The sequence below is a fragment of the Cavia porcellus genome, unplaced genomic scaffold, assembly GCF_034190915.1.
Source record: "Cavia porcellus strain 051 isolate PalLab524CR breed Dunkin Hartley unplaced genomic scaffold, mCavPor4.1 scaffold_22, whole genome shotgun sequence".
NCBI classification, from domain to species: domain Eukaryota; kingdom Metazoa; phylum Chordata; class Mammalia; order Rodentia; family Caviidae; genus Cavia; species Cavia porcellus.
In genome coordinates, this window is record NW_026947505.1 from 52,669,052 (window position 1) to 52,695,429 (window position 26,378).

The 26,378-nt window shown below is 36.2% G+C and overlaps 1 protein-coding gene across 2 annotated transcripts; it reads right to left on the reverse strand.

The window, feature by feature from the left end:
- Positions 1-413: 413 nt before the first annotated feature.
- Cga (glycoprotein hormones, alpha polypeptide) lies at positions 414-17,888 on the reverse strand. Of its 2 annotated transcripts, none has more exons than XM_063232863.1 (4): positions 17,769-17,888; positions 4,241-4,347; positions 1,569-1,753; positions 414-761 (listed from the first exon to the last, which is right to left on the reverse strand). In XM_063232863.1, exons 2-4 carry the CDS (start codon positions 4,338-4,340, stop codon positions 684-686), a joined length of 363 nt encoding a protein of 120 aa, XP_063088933.1. In that variant the 5' UTR covers positions 4,341-4,347; positions 17,769-17,888; the 3' UTR covers positions 414-683.
- Between the last annotated feature and the right edge of the window lie 8,490 nt (positions 17,889-26,378).

The following is a 26,378-nucleotide window of genomic DNA, read 5'->3' on the forward strand; positions in this document are numbered from 1 at the left end:
TCTTATCCGTTCACTTATTGATTGTATACATTTACCAGTAAAGTGTTTCTGATCAAATGTCCCTAATATGAAAATAATTACTCATTTAAAAATTGTATACATGTGTCACCATAATATTGCAACTATGTTATTGTAAAACCCATCAAAACAGAAATTGACAAGACGTCATAAAAATGAATTGAAATAGAAGTTCTTGTGTTTGTTTCTTCCACTCCAGTGGATTGTCTCATAACTGACCAGCTGACTAAATTAGAAGCAGTTTGTTTCTAGAAGATGTGGTGGGAATAAGATTCTCTAAAGTCAGTTCACTAAGTGCACACAGCCCCATCTCACCCACTGGCCAGTCTCACTTCCATAAATTCTACAACAATCAATTGGCTTTACTTTTAAGAAAAATAGTGATAATTCAGTGATTGAATGATAGCTTAAAGGCTTTATTTTCCATGGAGCCAGGTTTTTATGATCATACTAAACACTCTATTTCATTCTGGATGAAAAGAGCTAGACTGTTGATTATACTGTAGGATAAGGAGAAAGGGATAAAGCTGCTGTATATCCTTGAAGCACATCAAAATGGTCTGGTAAGGAAAGGAGGGCTTTAATTTGTGAGGCTACAAACACTGAGCAACTTGAATTTCCATCCCATGGAATCAGTAATCATCATCATGCATTTTGCAAAAGGTTTAAGATTTGTGATAATAACAAGTGCTGCAGTGGCATTCCGTGTGGTTCTCCACTCTGACATTTCCCTTAACTGTGACCTAAGGGGCAAGGAGGGAAAATGAGAGAAAAGGACAAAATTGGAAAATGGTAAATAAAATTATAGCCAGCTGAGCTAAACAGATAATTGCTACATTAGTATATTTGTTATTTCTCAGTGATACTCTCACTCTAAAAGTTTAGATTCATATTTTTCTAACCAACCCTTCAGTCTGAATAATTCCAGCCTGACTGACTCTTAGTTCTTTCTTCTTCCTTTTTTTTCAAAATGGTGTTGGTAGTGAAGCATTATGCATGAAAGGAAAGTGCTCTGCCACAAAGCCACCTCCCCAGTCCCTAAAAATCTTATCAATTGATGTTACATATTTATTTTGTGGTGCTAAGGATGAAACCAGAGCTAGGCAAATATCTGTCACAGCACTACATCCCAGTGCCCTGACTCTTTTTTGAAACTTTACTTTTTATTGACATATAACAGTTGTACATATTTATAGGATACAGTGTGACAGTTGGGTTCATGCATGCAATACATAATAATCAAATCAACGTACTAGCACTTACATCTTCACAGGTATTTCTTTGTGTTGGAAAACTTTGGACTCACTTTTTCTAGTTCTCTAGTTCTCTAATTCTTTGTATTTTGTGGTGAGTTGTTGTCACTTTACTGTGCTATGAAACACTAAAATTTATTCTTTCTATGTAGCTGTGTTTGCTCTCAATAATCAGCCTCCTTCTGTCCTCCATCCCCTTGACCTTTCCTTGCCTCTAGTGACCACTAGTCTGTTCTGCCCCATGAGCCTTTCTCTGATGGGCTCCTAGAAAGCTTCTGGCACCTTTCATATTTTTACCTTGGTAAATGCTTTGGCCACACAGCAAGAGGCTTCTGAAGTGATGTTCTTTGGAACCAACATTGTCTTCTTGGACCTTGCTGGAGTGGGATATGCCTGGGAGAAGCAGCAGCCTGCGCACTGATAAATGGGGTCACCCAACATGGAGAACAACTTATTTTCCTTTAGCTTACATTCTGGGCAACCTGTCAAATTAAGAAAAAAAGAAGAAGAAACTCAAAAGTGATTCAAAAAGAAGTCATGAATATTTTAGTATGAGATGGTAAATATTTTTCCATTTAAAATAAAGAATAAATCAATCTTTTTGGCCAAACGTTATTCTTCATATTGAATACTCATTAGTACAGTCACCTTCCTGTGAAAAAAATTTTTCAGACTTGCATGGGTATCTTAGTTAAAATAGTTTCTTTCTCTTTGAGCATGGATCCTCTATCCCAGTGCTAACAATATGCCTAGAAAAAACATAAAACTTGACTGATGAAAACGTCATATTTACCTGAAAGACTTTTGCCCAGCAAAGTATTCCCCTTTTCAGAATATGCTATTATTTATCCACATAGAAACTTCAAACATTTTTAATTGTTTACTTTATTTTAAAGAGATTAAACAAAGCAGATCAAAACAGAACAGTTTAAGCAACACAGCACTTCACCACAAGACAAACAGATATTAACAGTAGCTACCATGACTCTTACTTTGAAATAGTTGAGCATACCTTCAACATACAATAGTATCAAGCATAACAAAATAGTATAAAACCATTCAAAAGAATGAAACTATTACAGGGCATTCAGAACCAAATAACAGAAAACGAACAATGGCTACTACATTATATGATTTTCCATAAAAAATGTGTTTATATTATCACACACATTAAAATCCAGTAAGATACAACATGATAGAACCAATGGAAACAGAAAAACAAAAGCATGGTAGGACTTCAAAGCAAGATGATATGAAATCGGCAATGGCTGCCATAATATCTTGTTTTCTTCAAAATAGATGTTCATACCATCACACATAATAAAATCAAACAAAACAGAATAAAATCATTTCAACTAATGAATGAAAACACTATAAGGCTTCAGAGAAAAGTAACAGGGAATCACGATTACCATAAAATCTGACATACTCTTACCATTTCTTATATTAGGGAGACTATAAAGTATTTATACATGTGAGTTTGATTTATTTCACTTATGAGTATGGTCTCAAGTTGTGTCCATTTATTTATAAATATCTCATTGTGATCATTCTTTATAGCTGAGAAGTCCTCCGTTGTATAAAAATACCCCAACTTTTTTATCCATTCCTCAATTGAGAGACATTTAAGTGGTTTGCAAGATCTGGCTATTACAAATTGTGCTGCTATAAACATGGGTGCACATATATCACTGTGGTATGATGTTTTCAGTTTTTCTGGGAATATGCCTAGAAGAGGAATAGCTGGGTCAAATGGAACTTCCAATCCCAGCTTTTTGAGGAATCTCCAGACTGACCTCCATAATGGTTGCACCAGTCTATACTCCCAGCAGCAGTGCAAGAGAGTTCCTTTTTCCCCACAGCCTCTCCAGCATTTGTTGTTGGCAGTTTTCTTGATTCTGGCTATTCTTTCTGGAGTGAGATGGAATCTCAGTGTTGTTTTAATTTGCATTTCTCTAATGACTAATGATGATGAACATTTTGTCATGTATTTGTTTGCCATTTGTATTTCTTCATCTGAGAATTGTGTATTCATCTCAGGTGCCCATTTTTGGATTGGGTCTTTGATTTTCAGGGGTCTGATTTTTTTTTAATTCTTTACACGTTTTAGACAGAAGTCCTTTGTCTGAGGGACAGTTGACTAAGATTTTCCCCCAGTTTGTGGGTTTTCTTTTCACTATGCTGGAGATTTCTTTTGACATGCAGAAACTTTTTAATAAGACATGATCCCAGTAATTGATTCTGGGAAGTATTTCCCATGCGGTTTGATTCCTGTTCATGAATTCTCTACCTCTTCCTATGTCTTCAAGATTTTTACCTAATTTGTCTTCCAACAGATTTAGTGAGCAATTTCAAATATTGACAGAGAAAACTGTCAGAATTAAGAAAGTTTGGTGAATATAGAGTCTGATATTACACCACACATCCGCCCTTGGAACATGGGATTAAAATATCACCATTTGTCTAAAGAAAACCTATAACCAATAGTAGCTCACAGTTTCAAGAATAATGGAATTATATTAGCCATTATATGAGATTTTTCAAAGAATGCAGCAAAACAAGTTTACTACATAAAATTTATTTTGTTTTTCTCACACATTCACTGATGTGAAAATATGTCTACAAAGGCAATGTTAAAATTTCAAGATCTCTTGAAGAAATAGAGGTGAGGAACTGAGCTAACCAAATAGTTTTCTTCTTATAAAACTCAGGTAAAGAATAATAAAGAAGCTATTGTAGATGAAAATATGCACGCTATTTAAATTGATTTTTAAGATACTATTTTCACTGTAAGTCTTATAAACTTAATTTAATTTCATATTCACAATCTATAAGGGCCTAGATATCTATGCAGCAGTGAAGATTTACCACATTAGAAAAGGAGACAGAAATGTAATTAATGACATTACTGATATATACCTAGCAATGAGTACTTTCCATATTACTTGAAACCCAGATTGGTCACATACCCTGCATTGTATACTCTCTGTCAGGAAAAGATTGGAGATCATGCAGACATACACACAAGATGGCCAGAATGGCAGCTGTATATTTTCTGTAGTAATCCATGGCGCTCCTGCAAAAAAGACATGGTAAAACGTAAAAGCAGCAATAATAATCTAATATTGACTCACCTGTTATAACAGCAACTGGCAGTTTTAATATTAGTGCCAATAGTAGTCATTTGACCCTTCTGTTTTCAGCTCCCAACACATTCTAAAGCCTTGTAGATAGAAAATAAGTTCTCTTCAAGAAAGACGTAAGGAATGGAATCTTCCTGTTTCCCCATAAACAATTAGAATTGGTCTTGATAATAACAAAAATTATCTTTTTTTAAATGTACCTTCCTATTAAGTGTCTTGTTTGTAAAAACATAGAATTTAAATTAAATAATATTTAGGAATTGAAGAATATATATGTATATCCTTCCCATTCATACATTATCAGGATGGAGAACAGGAAGAAAGAACTACACCCTCCTGCCTTTTGTTCTCTAAGTCTATCAATGAATAAATGCTAAGCCAGCAATGTACCAAGGGCAGGCAATAGAGTATTGCTCCACATTTTCCATTTAGGCTTTTATCTAGTACACTTAACACTCCTTTGTTTAGACCTCTAGTTACAGCTTTACCTAAACATTGTGAGTCCGTAAGATCAAGCTGTGTTAGATCAGCTGTGTGGTTGACCATATCCAAGCATTCAACTGACTGCTTCTAAGAATGGAGTGAAAGGAAATTGGGACTTTAGCCCCACATGTCGCAGGAAAAACCTTATGCAAGATCAAATGGGCAACTTTTGTCCCTATTTTAAAGTGAAAGTATTATGGATTACTCATGTTCAAATGAGGAGAGATAGGAAAGACAGAGTCATTTACCTATTAAAAGACAATTTGGGACACTTAAACAGAAATTAATATCAATTTTATAGCAACTCTTAGAAAACAGAAGCAGGAACCATTTTCCCAACTCATTTTATGGAGCCAGGATTACCAACACCAAAACCAGGCAGAAATAGAAAAAAGAAAATAGCAGACCAATACCTCTCGTGGAACTAGATGCAAATATCCCACACAAAATAATAGCAAAGTGAAATTAGACACATGTGACTAGCTAGGAATAAGTCATAGTATGCAAGACTGGCTCAATATTTGAAAATGTAATCTATTCCCTCAATAGGGTAAAGAAGAAAAATATATGTGAATTGACCCAGAAAAAAAATTGACAATATCTTATTTTCTTTGTGATAAAAGTTTAAATTTTCGGGGCTGGGGATTTAGCTCAGCGGCATAAGCAACCTGCCTTGTAAGCAGGCGGTCGTGAGTTTGATCGCAGGTACCAATAAAAGTGAAAAAGACAAAAAAAATTTAAATTTTCTGCACATAGGAATCAAGGAGGATTTCTCAACTCAATAAACAGCACCAAACAAAATTTAGACCAAACAGAATATCTTAAACTACTGTTTTTTAAAAAACCTGAATGCTTTGCCCTAAGATTGACATACTAAAGGTATCCACCCTTGCTTAACATTTATTATTCAACATCATGATGTGGGAAATGTGGGGCAGCATAATATGACAAGAAAAATAAATTTACAGCACACAGATAAAAAGGGATAAATCAAACTATTCCAATTTGTAGATGACACTCTCATCTTTTTTGGAAAAAGAAAGACAAAATTCCAAGAAAGCTACCAAAAAAGTGTTCCTGGAACTAGATAATGAGTTCACCATAATCACATGACATAAGTTCAATACGTAAAACTCAGTTGCATTTCTATATACTAAATATTGTGGAGCCAAATCAAAAACAATACTCTTTACAGCGCACCGAAAGAAAATAAAATAGTTAGAAATCTTAACAACATATGTCAAGACTTGTAGGATGAAAAATATAAAATGCTAATGAAGTAAAGAAGACCTAAATACATAAATGGAGAAACATATCATATTCATGGATTAAAAGACTTAACTTAGTAAAGATAGCAATTCTTTCCAAATTAACCTATGTATTAAACAAAATTCCTAAAAATCCAGTAAAGTTTCTATAGACACTAATATTATATGATAATAATAACACTGAAAAGACATAGAATAGCTGAAACAATTTTTAGAACAAAATGAGAGAAGTCATTATTTTCAGTATTAGGACTTAAAGGAGTTGGCTCAGTGGTAGAGCACTTGCCCAGCATACACAAAGTCCTGAATTCAATCCCCAGCATGGGGTGGGGTAAGGGAGACATTATATAGCTTCAGTAATCAAAATAGTAAGATTTTGACACAGAGACACATACATAGACTAATAGGGCAGAACAGAACTAATAAATAGACCACACATATGCACACACACACACATAACCAGTTGATTTTTGACAAACAAAGCAACTATTCACAATTGCTGTCAAAGCAATTAGATATTTGTGAGCAAAAGAAGAAATTCTAAAATAAACCACATCTTTTTTAAAACGTCATAACTTATATGAAAACTATTTCCAAATGGAATATGAACCTCAATGTGAAATGTAAAATGATGGCCACAGTGGCAAAAGTCTATAATGCCAGCCACTTAGGTGGCAGAGCCAAGAGGGTCACACATTTAAGGCCAGCCTTGGCAAATTAGCAAGACTCTATCTCAAAAGCAAATTTAAAACATACTGGGAATGTAGCTCAGTGGTACACCACTTGTGTAGCATGAACACATCCCTGGATTCAATCCCTACTATCACAAAAATAAAAATAAGAATATGAAACTATAAATTTTTAGGGAAAAAATGAGAAAAAAATTTAGGGACCTCAGTGAAGTTTTTAGACACAATACCAAAAACATCATTCATAAGTGTTATAGTTTGTGCCTGGATGTCCCCCAAAAGCCTCATGCAGTCATGGGTGGGGGGCTTTATGGAAGTCAGATGAATCTAGAGTTTGTGATTGGTTGATTGTCTAGTGCTGGAATTGGAGGTGTAAGTGCTACACACTCCTTAGGTCAAGCAGCAAGCATACAATATAAAAGTGAGGAAAGCTTGCTCCTCCCTTTTTGTTCTTGTTGCTTTTGCTGTCTTCTGCTGCCATTGACTTGCCCCTCTGACACACCACCCTGCTTTGGAGCCTGCTGATTATTGACTGAAACCTCTACAAACTGTGAGTTAAGTAAACTTCTCCTACCCTAATTTTTGGCATCAGTTATTTGCCTCAGCAATGAGAAAAGTAACTACCACGGTAAGGAAAAAATTGACAGATTATATCTTATCTAAATTATGGCTTAGCCCTCTGTTAAAAGAATAAAAATAGAATATAAAGACATGAAAAAGTATTTATCAACCCTATATTTAACAAAGGATTAGAATATAGACTATAAATAGACCTCTCAAAACACAAAAAAATTTAATTATAAAATGAGTGTTGTGTTGAAGAGGATAGATAGATGGAAAATAAACCCATAAAAAGTACTCAGTCATTAAGGAAATGCAAAATAAAACTATAATTATCAAGATGGCTTTAAAAAAAAACAAATGTTAGTATGGATACAAATAAACAAAATAACGTAGACACTGTTGGAAATGTAAAATAGTACAGCCGCTCTGAAAAATAATTTAGCTGTTTCTTATAAAACAAAATGTGCACTTATGACTCAGCACTTGTACTCTTAGGCATTTATTTCAGAGAAATGAAAACTATCTTCACACAAAACTTGTATATGAATATTCATAGAAACTTTATTTATAGTAGCCTAAAACTAGAAGCAATGCAAATGCCGATTAACAAGTGAGTAGTTACACGAATGATGGCCCATCTGTACCGTGAAACACTAGGTAGCATCAAAAAAAGAACAAAGCAACTTTCCTGGAGCTCAAGGGCATTGTGCTGAGTGAAAGCTGCACATTATATGATTGTCCTTATATCTTTAGTGGTACTGTGATAGCTGCCTCAGTGATCTGAATCTACTCAAATCATTTGCTTTCTATTGCCATTTTGACTCTGGGGAAGAATCAGAAATCATAGAGTGTCAGATCCCTGAATAAAGTACAAGACAACACACCTTAGTATTTTCAAATCCATTGGATGGCACTTGAAAGTAGTGTTCACTATATTTTTCATCACACTTCATAAAGATACTCTCAAAAGGGGACTTGTCAAACTGCTTCAGAAAATGTTCATAGCGGCTCCATGACATGCTGCATAGCAATAGATTGAATGAGGAAGTATATGAGACCTAGCATTGTTCTACTATGCCAAACATTAAAGAGATTTACAAAAAGGTAAAACAATGCACATTTCTCAAGAATGATGGAGTAGTTGTGTTGTAAGTAAAGTGAGTAGTTGGGAATATACTCCATGGCACAGTATTTGCCTGGCAAACATGAGGTCTTGGGTATATTTATATATATATATATGTGTGTGTGTGTGTGTGTGTGTGTGTGTGTGTGTGTGTGTGTGTATCTCCAGACTACAAGCAAGGAGGATATTTTGAGGATGATTAATGACAGTGTATCTTATACCGTAATTCATTTTTTTTAAAAAAACACACAATTTCTTTTTTTTATTAACTTTTATTTCCCAGAATAGCTACAAGTCCACAGTCCTTCAGCTTCAGCTTCCCAGGTATCTGGAATCAAAGGTTCACTAACCTGCCTGACTGCAGTTCTCTATCTTGATTGTGATACTAGTGGCACTGGTGTATGTGGAATAAAATTGCAGAGAATTAAACATATAATACTAGTGAAATCTGAACAATCACTTGTGGGTTTGACAATATCAGATTCCTACTTTTCATACTGTACTATTTATGCAAGATAATTATCACTGGGAAAAATTAATTGAAGGCCATAAAGAACTTCTCTGTATATTTTTGAAATTTCCTCTAAATTGGTAACTATTTAAAATAAAAGGTTTTTTAAAGACTATTCAGAATGAAATTTAAAATTGAATGAATGTAAATCAAAATGTTATTTTCATGTAAACTGAGATAATGATACCACATTTTTGCTAGATATTTATATCAACCTGTAACACTTCTAATGAATAATTTTTCAGACAGGACCAACATTTTATAAATAGAAATACTGTACAGACTATGCAAGTATATAAATAAAAGCATAGATATGTCATTACTTCTGCCTGACATACATGTTTATAAGTAAATGTGTGTTTTATCTTCATGTCTGAAAGTAAATAAACATTAAAGTGTGCTCTGGAGACCTCAAACACTTTTAATGCATCTGGGAAGTCAAAATAGTTTTTATAATAATAAGTCAAAAAGGCATCTACTTTTTTGTTCTTTATTCCTCATTTGAATGTTCAGATAAACTATGACACATGATACAATGGTCAGCTGAATAAATAAGCACGTAAAACCTAGCTGTGTTCTATTAGGCCAGACATTAAAGAGATCCTTCTCTCACCAATATCTTTCATTGTGGATATTGTCATCTTAAAATAAATGTGTGCTATTTTTATTCATAGGATGAGTTTACTGTTAGTTTTTTTGTTTTGTTTTGTTTTGTTTTTTTGTCTTTTTCGTTTTTATCGGTACCAGGGATCGAACTCACGACTGCCTGCTTGCAAGGCAGGCGCTTATGCCACTGAGCTAAATCCCCAACCCCCTACTGTTAGTTTTTAATGAATAAATATTTTTTAAACTTTTTCTAACATGATTCTAAACCACTCAATATTAATAGAGATAGTCCCATAAACAAAAGCTCTTTGGCGTTCAATTATTTTTAAAAGTATAAGTGCATTCTGAGATTAAAAAGCTGGAGAACTACTACCCTAAGTGGTTGACAAAGCCATAAGGGAAATTTCAGAATTAAATTGGTTTCTTTCTTAAGATAGTATCACTTTTGTGCTTTGAATTTGTATCTCACATAAAAATTCAGCCATTATGCAGTGAATAGTTATATCAGAATTAACTCAGAGAGAAAAAATTATAACAAGATTGTAAAATGTGAAAATTTAAGATCAGTGCAAATTTTAGTTTGTGTTATGATAAGTTAAAAAAAAGATTGAAAAAATGGAACCAAAATCACTATTGCTGGAGCCTACAATATTAGAAAGCACTTCGTGACTTTCTTAGTCTTTATTCTGAAAAAGCATTAACCAAGAAGAAAAGGATAAACTCTCAAGTTCTAAATGTTTTTAATGTTTCGTTCCCCCTGTACTAGGGATCAAACCGAGGGCCTCTCATATGCTAGACAAACACTCTACTGCTGAGCTGCCATCCTAATTACCTTCATTTTTTCCTATTTTAGAATTTGGAAAGAATAATTATCAATTGAGGCAAGAAAAATACATTCAGCTGTAATTTCTGCTATTTTATGATAATATGCCAAATCTAAAATTAGATTTATAGATTTATCTCCTTTAGTATTTCAAGAGAATAACTTACCATTTTATAGGCCCTATCCATCCAACCCAGACTGATCTTCAATGTCTCCTGCCACCCACTATGTCAAAATAAGGTGACTTCAAGAAAAATGTGTGTTTTTCCAACTTGACCTATAAGTCCTTTCTCTGCTTTCTTAGACTTCCCTCTTCAAAGGTCTCTAAGAAGTGCCCAACTGCCAGTTTCACTGCACAAGTTTTACTCATTCCCAAAGCCAGAATATATAACTCTCTCCACTGCCTTCACCCATCACTTAGCCTAAATTCTTAAGTGGTATCCCATGATGCAGCCAATTAGGTACATGGGAGAGCTTCTTAAATATAAAGACTCTACCCACTTAATCTCCAACCAACCCTAGCATAAGGCACAACATAGATGTTCAGTACAACTATGTTCAGCTGAGGCTTCAGGACAGTAAGAATATCAGTTAAAAATTGCAGACATAGAGCTGTCATTTATAATAAAGAACAAGATAACCCTTGAGTGACAGCTAGAATAAATGTTCAATAAAACAGAATATTTTCAGATAAATTCTTCAGAAACAATGTATTCTACCTTAGATGTGTAATTTGTAGCAGTACAGAACTGTATGTGAATCTGTAAGTTTTAAATATGATATACGCAGAACCATTTTGTAAGTCATATGAACTCTGAATAAAACATTAATACAATCAAAGTCCAAATTGGGTTTCTCTTACTTTCTATCAAACTATGTATGTGTACAATTTATATTCTTGAAATAATTTGACTGTGAGAAAAATGTAGCATTCTTGAAAAAAATAAAAGAATATAATTGCCATAATTTATCATTATTAGCTAAGGTTTGCATAATTTTGTTTTTTGTGGTAATATAAGACAAATGCATTAAGTGATTAAATAAAATATGTTAACACTCTACCAATAAGATGTATGTCTATATACATATCCTTACATGTAAGCACTCCAAGTATCATGTATATCTGTATACAACCCCATATATATTAAATATGGTTTCAGGCAAGTTACAAATGCTTGAAATAATATGACATCCTGCCCTTCACTTACAAAGACGTTGCCACTGCTCTGAATTACCATAGAATGAGGGGTTTGTGGTTTTCTAGTGATGGTAATAGCTGGAGTGACTCATTTGCACTCTCCACCTCGGGAAGCCCAAGTGACTCATAGCACATTTTTGAGATGACTGGCTAGGATTGGAGACATAATTCTATGTTAACCAAACAGATTAAATCTAACTGACTTCTAGGAGGTTAACCCAGGTGTCACCTCATAGAGACAAAATACATTGCCTTTAGTTGTTGGTAACTAAGGAGCCCCTTGAAATAAAAGTCTTAAATTCCAGCACTTTGGGTGGTGTGAGAAAGATATTCAATATTAGTTTATTAAACAGGGAATAGAGCTTCAAATTAATTTGCATTCTGCCTGGTCCAGAGAAGATAAAAATGGTTCGGCTTAATGAAACCTTTAAGGTACAAAGTCTCAAGAAGTGAAATATTCTGTTTCCATCCTACCATATTCCACAGAGCAGGCCCCTGACCATCTACAGACTCACCTCCACCTCCTCTTAAGTGACCACTTCTGTCTCCAAGTGGGTAACTCTAAAGACCTGAGCTCCAGTGATCAGGAAACCCACCTTGGAGCGAGCCTGGACACTAGTGTTCTTTCTTCATGTGCCCTCATTCCACAGATGGATACTATCTTACATGTTCTAAAACTCCAAGTCAGCTATGTCTTTCATGATCCCATGTCCACTTCCCCAACCCAGTAATCTTCTAATTCCCCTGTTCTTCCAAATAGAAGCTCAGATGTTGCTTAGACACTAATGATCTTGAGTTATTAACAAATTTTTTTGTTTTCTCCAAAGGTGGTGACAAACAATGGCTGAGAAACCACAGAATCTGCTTCATCCATTCGTTAATGTAGATAACATCTATCTTATAAAAGGATGCGTGTTTAGGGAATTTGACAAAAATTCAATGGCTACAATGTACAAAATTTAAAGATTCAAATCAAATACTTGCAAAAACTAAAGACTTTGAATGAAGCCTACTATATGCCAAGTACTGTGCCAAATATGGATGATGCAAATATGAAGTTTGTTGCCATCTGAGGAGCCTAGAGCACAATAAAGAACATAATACAAAGACAAATAGTTAGGAATTGAAATGAATCTCATTTAAAAAGTATTTGGAGACAATGAGACAGGTAAGCTGGGGACAAGAAAATTGACAGATAAAAACCAATGAAAATGATGAATATATACTTGATAGGAAAAGAAACACAATAGTAGTAAACATGGCACATCTTGTTGACATCGATTGAAGAGTATTACACACTCACTAGTTTTGGTAAGTTCCCCAGCAAATACAGTTGTACATAGAATATTCTCAAAGTGTTCCAGCATCCAAAGGAAAGCAAAACCAAGTGAAATCACACATTTTGGTACTAGCTGAAGTATTCCAAACAAATTTCTACTTATTAATCACATAACAGTGTTTTCTGTTCACAAAATTTTAAGTGAGACAACTTTTTTTCAAGAGGAGATAATTTTGCCAGGGATTACACTCAGTGGTATAAGCTCCTGCTGGGTAAGTGCAAGGTCATGAGTTCAATCCCTGGTAGGAAGAGGAAGAGGAAGAGGAAATAATTTTAAAGGGAGTAGGATCTCATATATAAGAAATACACACATAGCTGCTAAGGCCTACAAAACTAGAGATTTCTATAAAAAAAATAAAACAAAAGATGGCCTTTAAAATATTTACTTTGAAAAGAAAGAATAAGTAGTATTCAGAAGGAAACTGAAGGATTTATAGAATTATAAAAAATTATTTCAATTCATTTATGCCCTTCTAACAGTCATACTTTGAAACATTTTCTTTTTTGATTGACAAAATTTAAAGGACTTACAAGATGTACACACACTATTTTAATTGTTACTTTAACACTCTACAATGTTAATGCAACTATGTAATTAAAATCTTGTCTTTTCCATTACCTGTTTGGTTTTCTAGCACATCAGCATTATTCTGGCACGTCTGCAACATTTTTCTGCATACTAAGTTTATATTGAAAAAAATTAGAAACTTTGATAGGACAAACTCTAGGTACCATAAAATATTCTTCTAGAGGAGAAATTCTAATGCTTGTTGCTTTAAAATATTCAAGCTTTAAAAGTCAGTGAAATTTATTGTGATAATATATACTATTAGGCATAAAGCATAGACACCATCAATCTTTCTATCTGTAAAGTAAAACAGAAAAGTACTATCAGGCATGGCATTATGGGAGTACCAGAATCTGTCTTGTAGCTTATTAAATGTATGCATTATATTTTTTGCATTTATTTGGGCTATTTTGAAACAGCAAGTATCCTTTGCAATTGAAAATACTATGGCATCTGAAACGGGCGATGTGGCTTTGTAGTACGGCATCTGTCTAGCATACTATAAGGCTCCAGATTCAATCCCCAGGAAAAAAGACACTAAATCATAAAAACATACATAATTTACCTGAAGTTTTCAATAAGAAACAGAACTAGGTTATTGATAATCAACTCTGTCACTTTATTTAATAAGAATAGTTTCCTGTGATTAAAAATAGTAGAGGAGCTCCAAAGGAAAGTCTTTGTTTATTTCCCTGAAGTTTTCACTGCAGGTTGCATTTTCTGAAAAGGGTCACAAAATATTCTCAGCAGTGTGACCTTGCCACTCTTACATCAAAAATTAATACGTTTATCTTTGCCCCTTATTTGATCCAATCAGGCCCTGTGTCTGCCTATACCAACAGAACACAGCAGAAATTACACTAGGCAAGTTGTGGGTGTATCTCTTAGCCGCCCTGGCAGCTCCTGCGTCCTGTCTCCTAGAAACCAGCCAGTGTGTAAGAAATGCCTCCATTCTAGGACTACTGTGAAATAATATATTGAAGCCACATGGAGAGACACTGGAGGATGAAATGCCTCATGGAGAAGAAGAGAGGCCAGGGAGTGATGAGGAATTAGACATGGGAATGAAGAACCTACCCCTATTGAGCTGTCAAAAAACTTCACCCTCAGCCACTAACTGCCCTGCCTAAGAAATCCAAATTAAAAACTGCTCAGCTGAGCCCAGTCTTCCAAAGGACTTTTACAGATAATAATAATTTGTTGTGTACCCACTCAGGTTTCAGGTAGTCTGATGCACCACAGCAAGAAATAACTGGAATAGCTATTGTCTCTTACAATAAAAATGTCTCAAATCAAAAATTAAAGTGATCCTCATTCCTGCCTCTTTACTTTTTCCTAGTGCTTTTCCCCTGGATTAGGGAGGGCAGAGGTGATAGAGTATTTATATAACATACATTCAATTAATATGTTAGGGAATGTAATAAAGCATAATAAATTTGAGTTAGGGTTCTACATGGCATCTGCAGTACTGGATGTAGTAACAATTACATGTCACATTTTTAAAATAAACATACAACTAATTGATCACTTTTTGTGCAAAACTTCCTTTGGGGCATGTTGAATGCACACATGAATTAAGATTGTGTTGTTTTCTTTTCTTTTTTTTTTTTAATCGGTACCGGGGATTGAACTCACGACTGCACACTTGCAAGGCAGGCACTTAGGCTGCTGAGCTAAATCCCCAGCCCTTTATTTTCTTTTTTACAGATAAAGAAATTCTACAAGTGAAGTAGATAAGGCAGTGCACTAGTTATTGCAGATCCGAGATTGTTAAATGTCTCTCCACAATCCAGATTCCAAGCTCTGAGCTGCACTTCACATACTGCCTTCCCTTCCTGTGTACATTCTCTCTCTCTCTCTCTCTCTCTCTCTCTCTCTCTCTCTCTCTCTCTGTCTGTCTCTCTCTCACACACACACACACACACACACACACACACACACACACACACACGGACTGCTAGGCCCTGAGCCACATCGTCACCCAGTCTTTTCTAAACAAGATACTAACACCTTTTATGTGCCAGCGTAAGTATAATTTGCCCTTGTGATTCTCTTAGATATCATTTGACCTCAGTTCTCCAGAACTGTCTTTGAAAACGCACATTTGGATAAAGAGGGTTGGCTCAGGCATTTAATAACTGGTAAGTTAAGAAGACTACTGTTTGGTGGGAGAAAGGAAAGGGAACAAAATCTACGGATTTCACATTTGTTCACTTGTTTGATTCTCCTAACACAGCTGTGAGGAAGGTATTATACAGCATCTATTTCAGGTAGAAAACTACATGCCAGAGAATTTAAAAGATTTTCCAGTCACTTAGAAAGCAGTGTAATTCTAAGTCTGCATCCTTCCACTTGTGTTGTCTCTGTGGCTAGAAGTAAATCAGTATCTTGCTTTATGACTGATTCACATGTGTATCATGCTGTTATAGTTGTTTTTCTATAATTGAATTCCTATATTGCCCTTGATTCTACTCCTACTCCACCCAGGTACCACCTCTCTTAAGCTTCAAAGTATTAAATATGCTGAAACATTTCTACAGTGTTCTCTGTGAGTCTGATGAATCAAGGAGTTGTTGAAATACTTTGCATGACATTACAGTGGTGATGCTATAATGTCATATGCCAAACTCACAATTTCAAGAATCCCAAATTGATGGCACATTACTCTAGGATTCACAATCCATATAAAAGTTGAAGCTTGGGACATAAAATTGAATTGATGTTATCAAGTAATTATTTAAAAGATGTCTTCAGTAACTTGAAAAGACTTCCCTTTCAGCCTAAAATATTTTACTTATGAGTGGGGGAGAGAAAGTTGGAAAATTTGCAACTTTGGAAACAAAAATTCCTAAAGAGAAGAAATGGGGCTTCTACAGACTCAGGAAACCAAATTGCATCAGGCCCACAGTGCTTCACATGTGCCTAAATCCCGTTTTTCAGCACTTATTATGAAGGACAAAAGAACACTGATTTTTTTTTCTAAACTCAATTTCTCAACCAGGCATCACTTCAACTAGAGCTAATGCAAATATAACTTCATTCATTTTCACTATATGGGAAGGGACCCCTCCCTCCTTCCTGCCACCCACAATATACCAAAAGCTCTGGATGCTCAAGTTAGTCCCTTTACATAACCTACGCACATAGTGACAACACTGTAAATCATCTTTATATTACTTTTAAATCTTAGCACATTGTAAATACTATATACATGTTTGTCATACTATAACTAGGGAGATACAAGAAAAAAAAGTTTATACATGCATGATTTTTTCCCCAAAGCAAATAGTAAATTCTTGGCTATAGAAACAGCAGTTAGGGAGGACCAGCTATAAAGATAGAAAAAGATTTCTAGAAACCCACTGAAAACACCCAATTTGACTTGGGCATGTAATTTATTACTACAAGGTCAGCAATAATATTTGAAGAAATACTAATAATTGTATTTCTATACTATCTTATGAAAAAAGAAAGTGGAAATAATATTCAAGAAATTCCAGTGTTACTATTCAAGCCCACATAAGCATGTTTACTCAGATTGTTTTTCTTGCTGTTGTTGTTTGGTTTTGTTCTGTTTTTTGTGGTACCGGGAACGAACTCACACCCTGGTACTTGCCAGGCAGGCGCTTATGCCACTGAGCTAAATCCCAGCCCCATTTCCTCAAATTGTATTTAGAATCTGGGATTTAACCTGCCTGGCAAGTGTGAGGTTGTGAGTTTGATCTCTGGTACCCACAAAAAGAAAAAAATCTAATCAGAAGCTATTGTTATTCTGTTGAACAAGTGAACTGCTTTATTGCCTGTGAACTTGAAAATACAGTTATGTATCATTTAAAAACTAACAATAAAACAATACCAGCAACTTATGTCCACTTGCTCTCGCCTAGCTGCTAGAAGCCGCTCAAAATAATGCCTTTCAAATGACATCCTTTTTGAACAAGATTTGTAGATATTGACAAGTCTCCAGTATATCAGCAGGAGACATTTGATTTCTGGCTTTTGTTAGATCAGACCACAATTTTGAGACTTCCTCCCAATTTAGTCATGAGTGATAAAAAAAGAATGAGTAAATGCCTGTCTAATTTTCTTCTCACTAAGCTTTAAGCATCAACTCTGAAAGTTCCTCTATATTCTTAAATACTCCTCAATTAAACCCCCTCAAAATTATTTCATTTAAATTACCTTCTTCAAATTACCTGTCTCACAATATGTTCAGGGCAGTCAGTTGTAGATCTGAAAAGGAATTTAATTTTCTCTTGTGATTTCTCAGGAACTGCAGATAATAAAGTCCTCATCTGTCTTTTATACCAGCAGAGTAATAAAAACTGCATGTTCCCACCTACTTCTAAGTCCAGGGATCAACAGTAAATTTCGCTCAGTGATTGAATGGTACTTGCTGTAATTACCATGACATCAATTTGATCTTATCTTGTTTCAATCTTCAGATCACTTTTGTTCTGAGCTCCAGGCAGCAGTGATCACAAGGTCAGTTTATACAGAGAAAGACATGGTCATTTTCTACGTAATTTTATCTAGACTTACACAAAACATCCTGAAAGTTGACACTTTCCTATAAACATAGTTCTAAGAGTATCACATTTAATTAGCTAAGTACTTGATGTTTTCATAAAGCAGGAGAAGAGCTGTAAACTTCAGGTAATAGATATGGAGCATTTCAAGGCTTACAGTTATTCCAGTAGGAAACAGAAAAATAACATGCCTACTTGGACTTTATGAAAATTAATGAGCAGCTGGGTTTCATAGAGATGCCTGGAAAAGATATGAGACTTCTGAAAAGACTCTGTGGTTCTCTATTTATATGACTTTTTTTTTCTTATTTCACGATTGTAAGGTTCAGATTCTGTCTGAACAGAAAATATGTATTAGGATTTGGCAGCTTTGGAACACTTGTAACTCCAAGGTTTCCCTAAATCCAATGTCTTCCTGTGACCCACACAGCTCTTCAGGCTGTGTCTACAGCTGTTTTTGTCCACACAGACTGTGACCTTTAAAGGTTTCTATCTCAATCTGCTTTGTTTATTGCCACTTCCGAAGGAGATACAAACTACCCAGGACCTCACAGGAAAGAGCTTAGAGGACTCCTGGTACATGTAAATCATCTTTTTGTTTAATATAAAGAAACTACACTAGGGATACAGTTCAGTGGTAGATAATGTGCAGTAGGGGGAGGTTGATTTAAAGAAATCAACTATTCAGTTATTTTCTGTAATAAATAAATTTGTTTCATTCTTATATCTTTTTAAATTTGTATTGTCTCTTTCTAGCATCCACCCTGCCTATTCATCTTTTTTTGACAATGATGATAATGTCTCTATTTTTTATGAATTTCAGTCATTTAAATCTCAAAGGATTAGCAGTATATTTTCAATGTAATCCACTTATTTTAAGAATCTGAAGACTGCACAGCCTCAGCATAAGAACACTTTTCAAGCTCTCTGGAAAGTCATCTTTTTTCTTCCTTTCTTTCATTCATGAATGTCACTATCTTTCATTGTCTCACCTTCATTTGTACCTTTTTTTCCAACACATTTTCTCTTTTATCCAATTGGTTCAACAGAAATGATATTTTTTGCGTGCACTTATAAATTGTTTTCACTTGATGAATGACTTAGTAGGAGGTTTTACTTTTATTTCACATTTCCATATAAAAATTATGACTATAAAGCTTGCCTAGCATGCAGGAGGCCCGGATTCTTTCTATTCCCCACAACAAACACACACATACACACAGATTGTAGGGTTCATATGAAAGTATTGTAGTGCTTTAAAAGTTCATGTAGCATTTTTGTATAGTTTTAAATTATGTGGCAAAATAAATAAATAACACCAAAGCACTATCAAAACTGTCCCTTCCACATTGTTCTCTCTCCCCCAGACTCCGAGCTCCCCTGCTCAGGAGTAATGTTTCTAGTTTCTTACATGTTTTTTGCAGCAATATTATGTATATATAATATAAGGAAATTATACATATGTCTCTGTCCCTGTCCAAATTCTTCTTAAAATACTGAAAAAAAAACCACAAAAATCAGAAGAAACTACATTTGTACACATATTTTGGAAAATTTCTATAAATATAGTGGAATTGTACTTTCTGGACTTCCTATAATAAATATATATTATTTTTAAAATTGAGGAAAGTACTCTTTTTTTTTTATTGGTACCGAGAATTGAACTCAGGACCCCACACTTTGCCGGGCAAGCAGTATGACACTGAGCCATATCCCCAGCTAGAGAAAGTACTCGTAACAAAAATTTGTTTTTAAATTTCAATGTTTTCACAACTGTTCTGTGTATTATTGATAATTCTATCCCATACTTGGTAGCAAGATTGGTAGGTAGAGGCTATAAACACAATTCCTCACTCACTTGCAGTTATCTTACAAGGCTAAAATGTGAATGGTTCCTTACCATGAGAGTCACATGTCTAAAGACACTGAGATTACTCACCACGTTTTCTAGACAAAGTTCTTAAAGCACATATGCTGCAGAAAACAAGTCAGAAACTTCTTTTCACAACCAAGTATGGACAACCTGTACATATTCTATGTGCTTACCTAATTTATTCTGTTAAATATATGTGATTATCACAAAGATTATGCTATAATTATAACAGCTGAGGTACATAATTCTTGTTTTTTCAAATACTTTTTTCTTCAGTAATTTCAGTGATACATGGCACAATTTTAACTTTTCAGGCAAAAGGAGAACACATAATGAAAAATAAGTCTTCCTCATATTTCAAAGTCTTTAGTCACATTCTCAAAGGTAACAATTTTAATAATTTATTAATGTTTTTAAAAATTTTTAAAGTTTAGATGAACATTATTATAGACACGTAAATTAGATAGAAATATTATAGGCAGTCAGACAGGATCAGATCCTCAAAGGAATCAGTGCAGAAGATAAAAACACATTATAGTTATGACTAAAGGTTCATCCATTGAAGGCCAGGCCTCAAGATAAAGATGGAATGAATCTACTTACATTAACTCCCCAAGAGATAAACAATATACTATTAGTTTTAGTTACTTTTCTGCCATGCTGAGACAAAATAATACTGATGCCCGAGTTAGGGAAGGAAAGGTTTATGTAGTCAGTTTGTAAAAGTTTTAGTCCATAATCAGCTGGCTCCAAGGCAAGTTGGCACACCCAGGTGCAACAGTTTCATAGTGGCAGAAAACAGCAAAAAGCAACAAGAACAAAAGGGAAAGAAAAAGCCTCTTTTCCTCCTTGTTATTGTACACCACCTACCACCCTAGGGAGGTGTCACTCACACCATCTCCGTGCTCTCCTCTTGCACAGGCTAGGATGTTTACAAACTGAAGACCCTGGACCCTTGATGACTTGAGCTGAAAATGCTGCAACTCTGTTTCCTGAGGTGAGGCCATGAGGTCCAGGTTTGCCCAACTCTTTGAAAAGCCTGTAACTCCCATGATTGCATGAGGCCTTGGGGGACATCAAGACAAAAGCCATAACACTATTATTAATACTACCTAGTCAAACAAAGTCTAGATAGACATCAATCAGTTGGGTGGGCGACCAGGACCTCCTGATTCATTTCTTCCCAGAAGGTCCTTGTTCTCTCCACACACAATTGCTCAGTGACTTGCTTCCCCAATGGATCAACATTACCTAAGAGATTATACTTGTAATGTTGGTTGATCACAGTTTTGTCCGACATTCTACCCAACTCATGATTTCACTCTACAAAGTCTCCTTTGAAAATCTGGCTTTTCAGCAACCCATTTTCCAGGTCCCACCTGTCTGGCCCAGGAGCTGTCTTTCACTCAACAAAATTTCTTACTATCAATTTCTGTTATTCCCTATAATTTATCTTCAGTTTTAGGGAACACAAACAGTGTTTCAGACACCTATCAGGTTGGGAGTTACATTTATTTTCCTATATCATTTGGAGATCCAGTGGAGTTTTGCTGAATACATATAGAAAAATAAGTTGCACATTGTTTAGTATCCTGTTTTCCTTCTTTTTTTCTAAACTAAGCAATATTTTGGTATATACTGGAATGTGCAGCTTTAACTCATACTTTTTAATAACACAAAGTTATTTTTCACCACTAATTGTTCAACAAGGGCTGAACAATTGTTCAACAAGGGCTGAAGGTGTAGCTCAGTAGTAAGGTGTTAGCCTAGCATGTATGAAGCCATTAGTTTAGTCTTTAGAAGCGCAAGGAAGAAAGGAAGGAAGAAAGAAAGAAAATGAGAAAGAGAGAGATTAAAAGAGGGAAGGAGGGAAGAAGAAAGGAGGGGGAAGACGAAATATTATTGAGACAATCCTCTAGTAATGATTATTTGCTATTAGAGATCTAGCTTTGTGGTAGAGTACTTGCATCATTTCTAATACTTTATTATTGCAAATAATATTATAATTACCATCTTACCCTAATTACACATAAAATTGTAGTGCTAAAATAAGTTAGTTTTTGTTTTGATTTTTGTGGTACTGGAGTTGGATACAGGACATTATACATACCAAGCAAGTGGTTTACCAATGAGCCATTTCCAGCCCTTTTGGGGATAGGGGTTGAAAAAGTCTCCCTAAATTATAACTTGTCAACAATTGTATGTTACCTCAAAGTTCTGCCTTAACCTCCCTGGTTGCCAGTATTACAAGTATGCCCATCTTTTTTTTCTTGGTGCTAGAGAAAGAGTCCATGGCCTCATGCAAACATAAATTCTACCACTAAGCTACACACTTATCCTAGGTATAAGCTTTTAGAAAAGATCTTTTGGGTAAAAGAATTTGAACATTTTTCAAATGTTCTCCACCCTTCCTTAAAATCGATGCCATGAAATGTTAATTTTTGTAAAACTCCTAGATATAAAGATTATGTTATTTTTATTTCAATTTACCTAATTTTATTAAGGAAGAACATAGATTGTTTTCTTTGAATCATTCTTGCTAAAACTTGTGAACTATGTGGCCCCTGCCCTGGTGCACGAGCAGAGGTCCTGCTGGCCACCAGGGAAAAGTGATAAGAAGCAATGTGGCCCCATCCTCTATGCACTGGCAGAGATCCTCCGGCCACTGGGGAGCAACAGTAAGGAAGCAACAGAGCCCCCAACTCTGGTGTACCAGCAGAGGCCCTGCCAGTGGCCAGGGAGAAACAGCAAGGATGCAATGTGTCCCCCATTCCCCATGTGCTGGCAGAGGCTCTACAGCCAGCGAGAAGCAACAGGGAAGCCATGTGCCCTCCCTGTGTGCCAACAGAGGCCCTTTGACCAGGGAGAAGTAACAGAGAAGGCATACCACTTCCCTCTGTGCAGCCAGAGGCCCTGCCAGCTGGGCAGAAGTGGCAAGGAGACTGCACAGTCTCCCTGTGTGCTGGCAGAGGCCGCGTACTGACCAAGGAGAAGAGAAGTAGCAAGAATGCCATGCAGCCTCTCTGTCGATGGAGGTCCTGTCAGCCAGGCAGCAGCAGCAAGCAAGCTGAGGGACCTTCCCGTGTGCTGGTAGAGGCTCTGTTTGCTGGGGAGAAACAGCAAGGAAGCCACCTCCACCTCCCGCCCCCCAGTCTTAAGCAACCAGATTGACACAGACTGAGATGATAACTGAAGAAACAGAATCAGAGTAGCAATCTGACATTGATATTGTTTGACTTTGCAGGTCTGGGGTTGGTGATCTGGGTAACTATTTAAAAGATAACAATATGCAACATAGAAACAATTTTGGATTTCCTACTGTGCTATTACTGTTTTGCTTTGCTTCATCTTACTGTTCTGTTTTATTCCCTTTAAAATAAAAAAAAACTCTGAAGGTCGTAATTTGTTTTAAAATTTGACTGCTGATCTTTCATTATATTTTTACATAGTTTTATGTACTCAAGCTTATCTTTTACTATCAGAATTACAGATTTTATATAATGCAAAAATATTAAAAAGAAGTCTCCATATTTTATCCTAGGGTATATACTCATTTGTTTTAGGTTTGAAACTTTAACTTATTGCAATGCCTTTTGGAATGAGGAGTGAAGTAGAAATCTAGCTTTTTAGATGACTTCTAGGAAGATGGCAGGGTGCTGAGCAGCAGAGAAACAGACTCTTTCAGATTTGGTGTCTACACACTGGAACATAGCAATCTGAAGATGAGAAGGAGGAAAAGTGAGTTCCCAGGATCCAGATATGGAGCAAAAATTGAAGCCCACAGGAAAACCAAAGGGAAACACTTTAATGAAGAGGGACTTGGCAGGCAACTGCTTTCTCCTGAGCCTGGACTCATCGTGTGAGAGACACAACTCAAAACAGCAAATGCATGGTAACTACATGGCAACCTCACATGCCCTCTTGCAGGCTACAGGGCTGGTGAGTTCTTCACATACAGACAACCTCTAAGAGAGGGCGACTGACTGGTAGCCATCTTGGAGAGGAGCCAACTAAGCTCAGAAGTCAGAACATCTAGCAGCTCCCAGTGTCAGGGAGAGGCTACTGAGGTCTAGTCAGAAGGAGGTCAGGGAGCCAAGTCCAGGCCAACAGGAAGTGTATGAAGTACTGCAGACTGAACTAATTAGGCTCCATGCTCACAGAAAGAAATTGGTTTGATCCTACATGGAACTAAATGTACAGACTTTTTTCTCCTCCTCCTGAACTCAAGGCCAGCCTGAACTGCATAGCAAGACACTGTCTCAAAACGCGAGAAGGACATGCACACCAGCCACCACTGGGGAAGCCACCTCCCACCAGAAAGCAGTGTGGCTCAGGAGAAATAGCAGCTAGTCCCTGGAGACACAGAAGCCAGCCATGTCCCACAGACACACCAACTGCCATCAGGGATGCTTCCTATCAGTAACCAGCATGGGCCAGGAGAAGCAGCAGCCAGCCCCATTCTCATGCATACATTGACCACAATTAAGGAGCTTGCTACAGGTAGCCAAGTCATTCTGGGAAAAGTAACAGCCAGCCTCACACCAGCACACCCATTGGCCACCATCAGGTACCTCTACCCAGCACTGGTTGGGAGAACCAGCCAGTCATACCTGGGAGAAATCAGACCCAACATGGGAGGTGACTGGGACTCCACACATAGCTTGTCTAGAAGAACCCAGGAAAGTGTCAAGGCAAAGAAGCTAAAGGCAGTCTCTGGTCCCAACCCATGAGGAGCAAGTCTAGGAGACGTAAATATGGAAGATATTGGAAGCTGCACAACTGAAGTCTCTGAAGTGATGGCAACTGAAGGAAAGGAACAACTTCATGAGCCTATGAAAGAAATTAGATCAGAAATACTATCTTAGGTAAAAGAAGAATTGAAAAAATAATAAAAGAATTGCTGTGCATATCTAAGACATAGATTAAAAAATAGAAGAGCATAGGAAAATGAGGGAAACCTTGAATGAACAATATAAGAAAGATTTAGAATGCATGAAGCAAAGTCAAAGAGACACTCTGGAAATTAAGCATGCCACTGAAAGCTGGCAAACCCACTTGAAAGAAACTAAAGATAAACTTTCAAACCTTGAAGACAGGTTTGCAAAACTAGCAACTGTGCAAGAAAAGATCTGTTAAAAATAACAAGGAACTAGGAAATAATAATTCAATACCTGCAAGACAACACAAAGAAAAGTAATTTAGGAGTTATAGGTGTCAGTGAAAAAGCAGAGGTCAAAACAAATGGAGTAAAAAGACTATTGACATAAGTAATAGCAGTAAACTTCCCAAGCATGGGAAAAGAGTGTGGCATGAAGATAAGTGAGGCATATAAAACTCCAACTAGCAGTAGCCAAAATAAATCTACCCCAGACATAAAATAATCAAGACAGAAAATGAGAAAAAAAACAGATCACTTGTAAAGGAAAACCAATCAGAATGATGATAGACTTCTCAGCACAAACCATCAAGTCAAGAAGAGCTTGAAGTGAATATTTCAAGTGCTGAAAGAAAACAACTTCCAATCAAGATTTATGTACCCTACAAAACTACCTTTCAAAATTAATAGACAAACAAGATACTTCCATGACAAAGAACAACTGAAGGAATTCATGACCACTAAACCAATTCCACAAAAAATACTGAAGGATATTCTAGAGAGAAATAAAAATGACCATGGTTCCAGGAACAGTGGCAGAGAAGATTCACCAAGGAAGGCAAGCATTTGATTGGAGGGGGAAAGTAGAGAGCCAGCCACAGGAAAACAGAAATGCAGAGGTGAGCCAGTGCATGTTGACCAAAACCATTAATGATTTTGTCAATTCACCAATAAAAAGAAATACAGGTAGAGTAGATCAGGTGACAGGATCTATCAATATCCTTTATACAAAAAAACACATTTAATGTGAAAAGAAATTCTTAGACTTTAAGTCATAAGAGACAAAAACAATGCTCCATGTGACAGGGAACCAGAAAGAAGCAAGGGTAGCTTGCCCATCAACTCAACAATGGGTAACAAATATATGACATGTTTTACTTCCAGAAGACATGGCAGATAGATAGCACAGCTACGGAGGCTCTCTGAGATACCCCGCTTAGAATCCAGGAATGCTGCGATATGAGGAGTCTTAAGCAAGCGGAAATACACCCTAAGCTAAAAGAAACAAACTGGAAATCCAATCCTAGTGCTATAACAGGAACACATAAAATCTCAGCGTGGGAAGCTAAAACCCACGCCACTGGAAGCCGCGATTTGAATTTCCTGCTGCTGCTGCTGCTGCTGCTGCTGCTGCTGCTGCATGCAAATCTGCAGGGCAGGGAGAGAGATGCGTAAAAGCTCTGAGAGTGTGAATCTGCAAACCGAGTTGAGAGCAGGACTAGCAGGGAGCCCTA

What these genes read in the sequence shown, in the direction of transcription:
- Cga (XM_063232863.1), bottom strand. Translation starts at nt 4,340, where the DNA reads ATGGATTACTACAGAAAATATACAGCTGCCATTCTGGCCATCTTGTGT. An exon ending in CAGAGAGTATACAATGCAGG is followed by an intron (nt 1,754 to 4,240) that starts GTATGTGACCAA and finishes TTAATTTGACAG; the next exon opens with GTTGCCCAGAATGTAAGCTA. An exon ending in TGGCCAAAGCATTTACCAAG is followed by an intron (nt 762 to 1,568) that starts GTAAAAATATGA and finishes CTTGCCCCTTAG; the next exon opens with GTCACAGTTAAGGGAAATGT.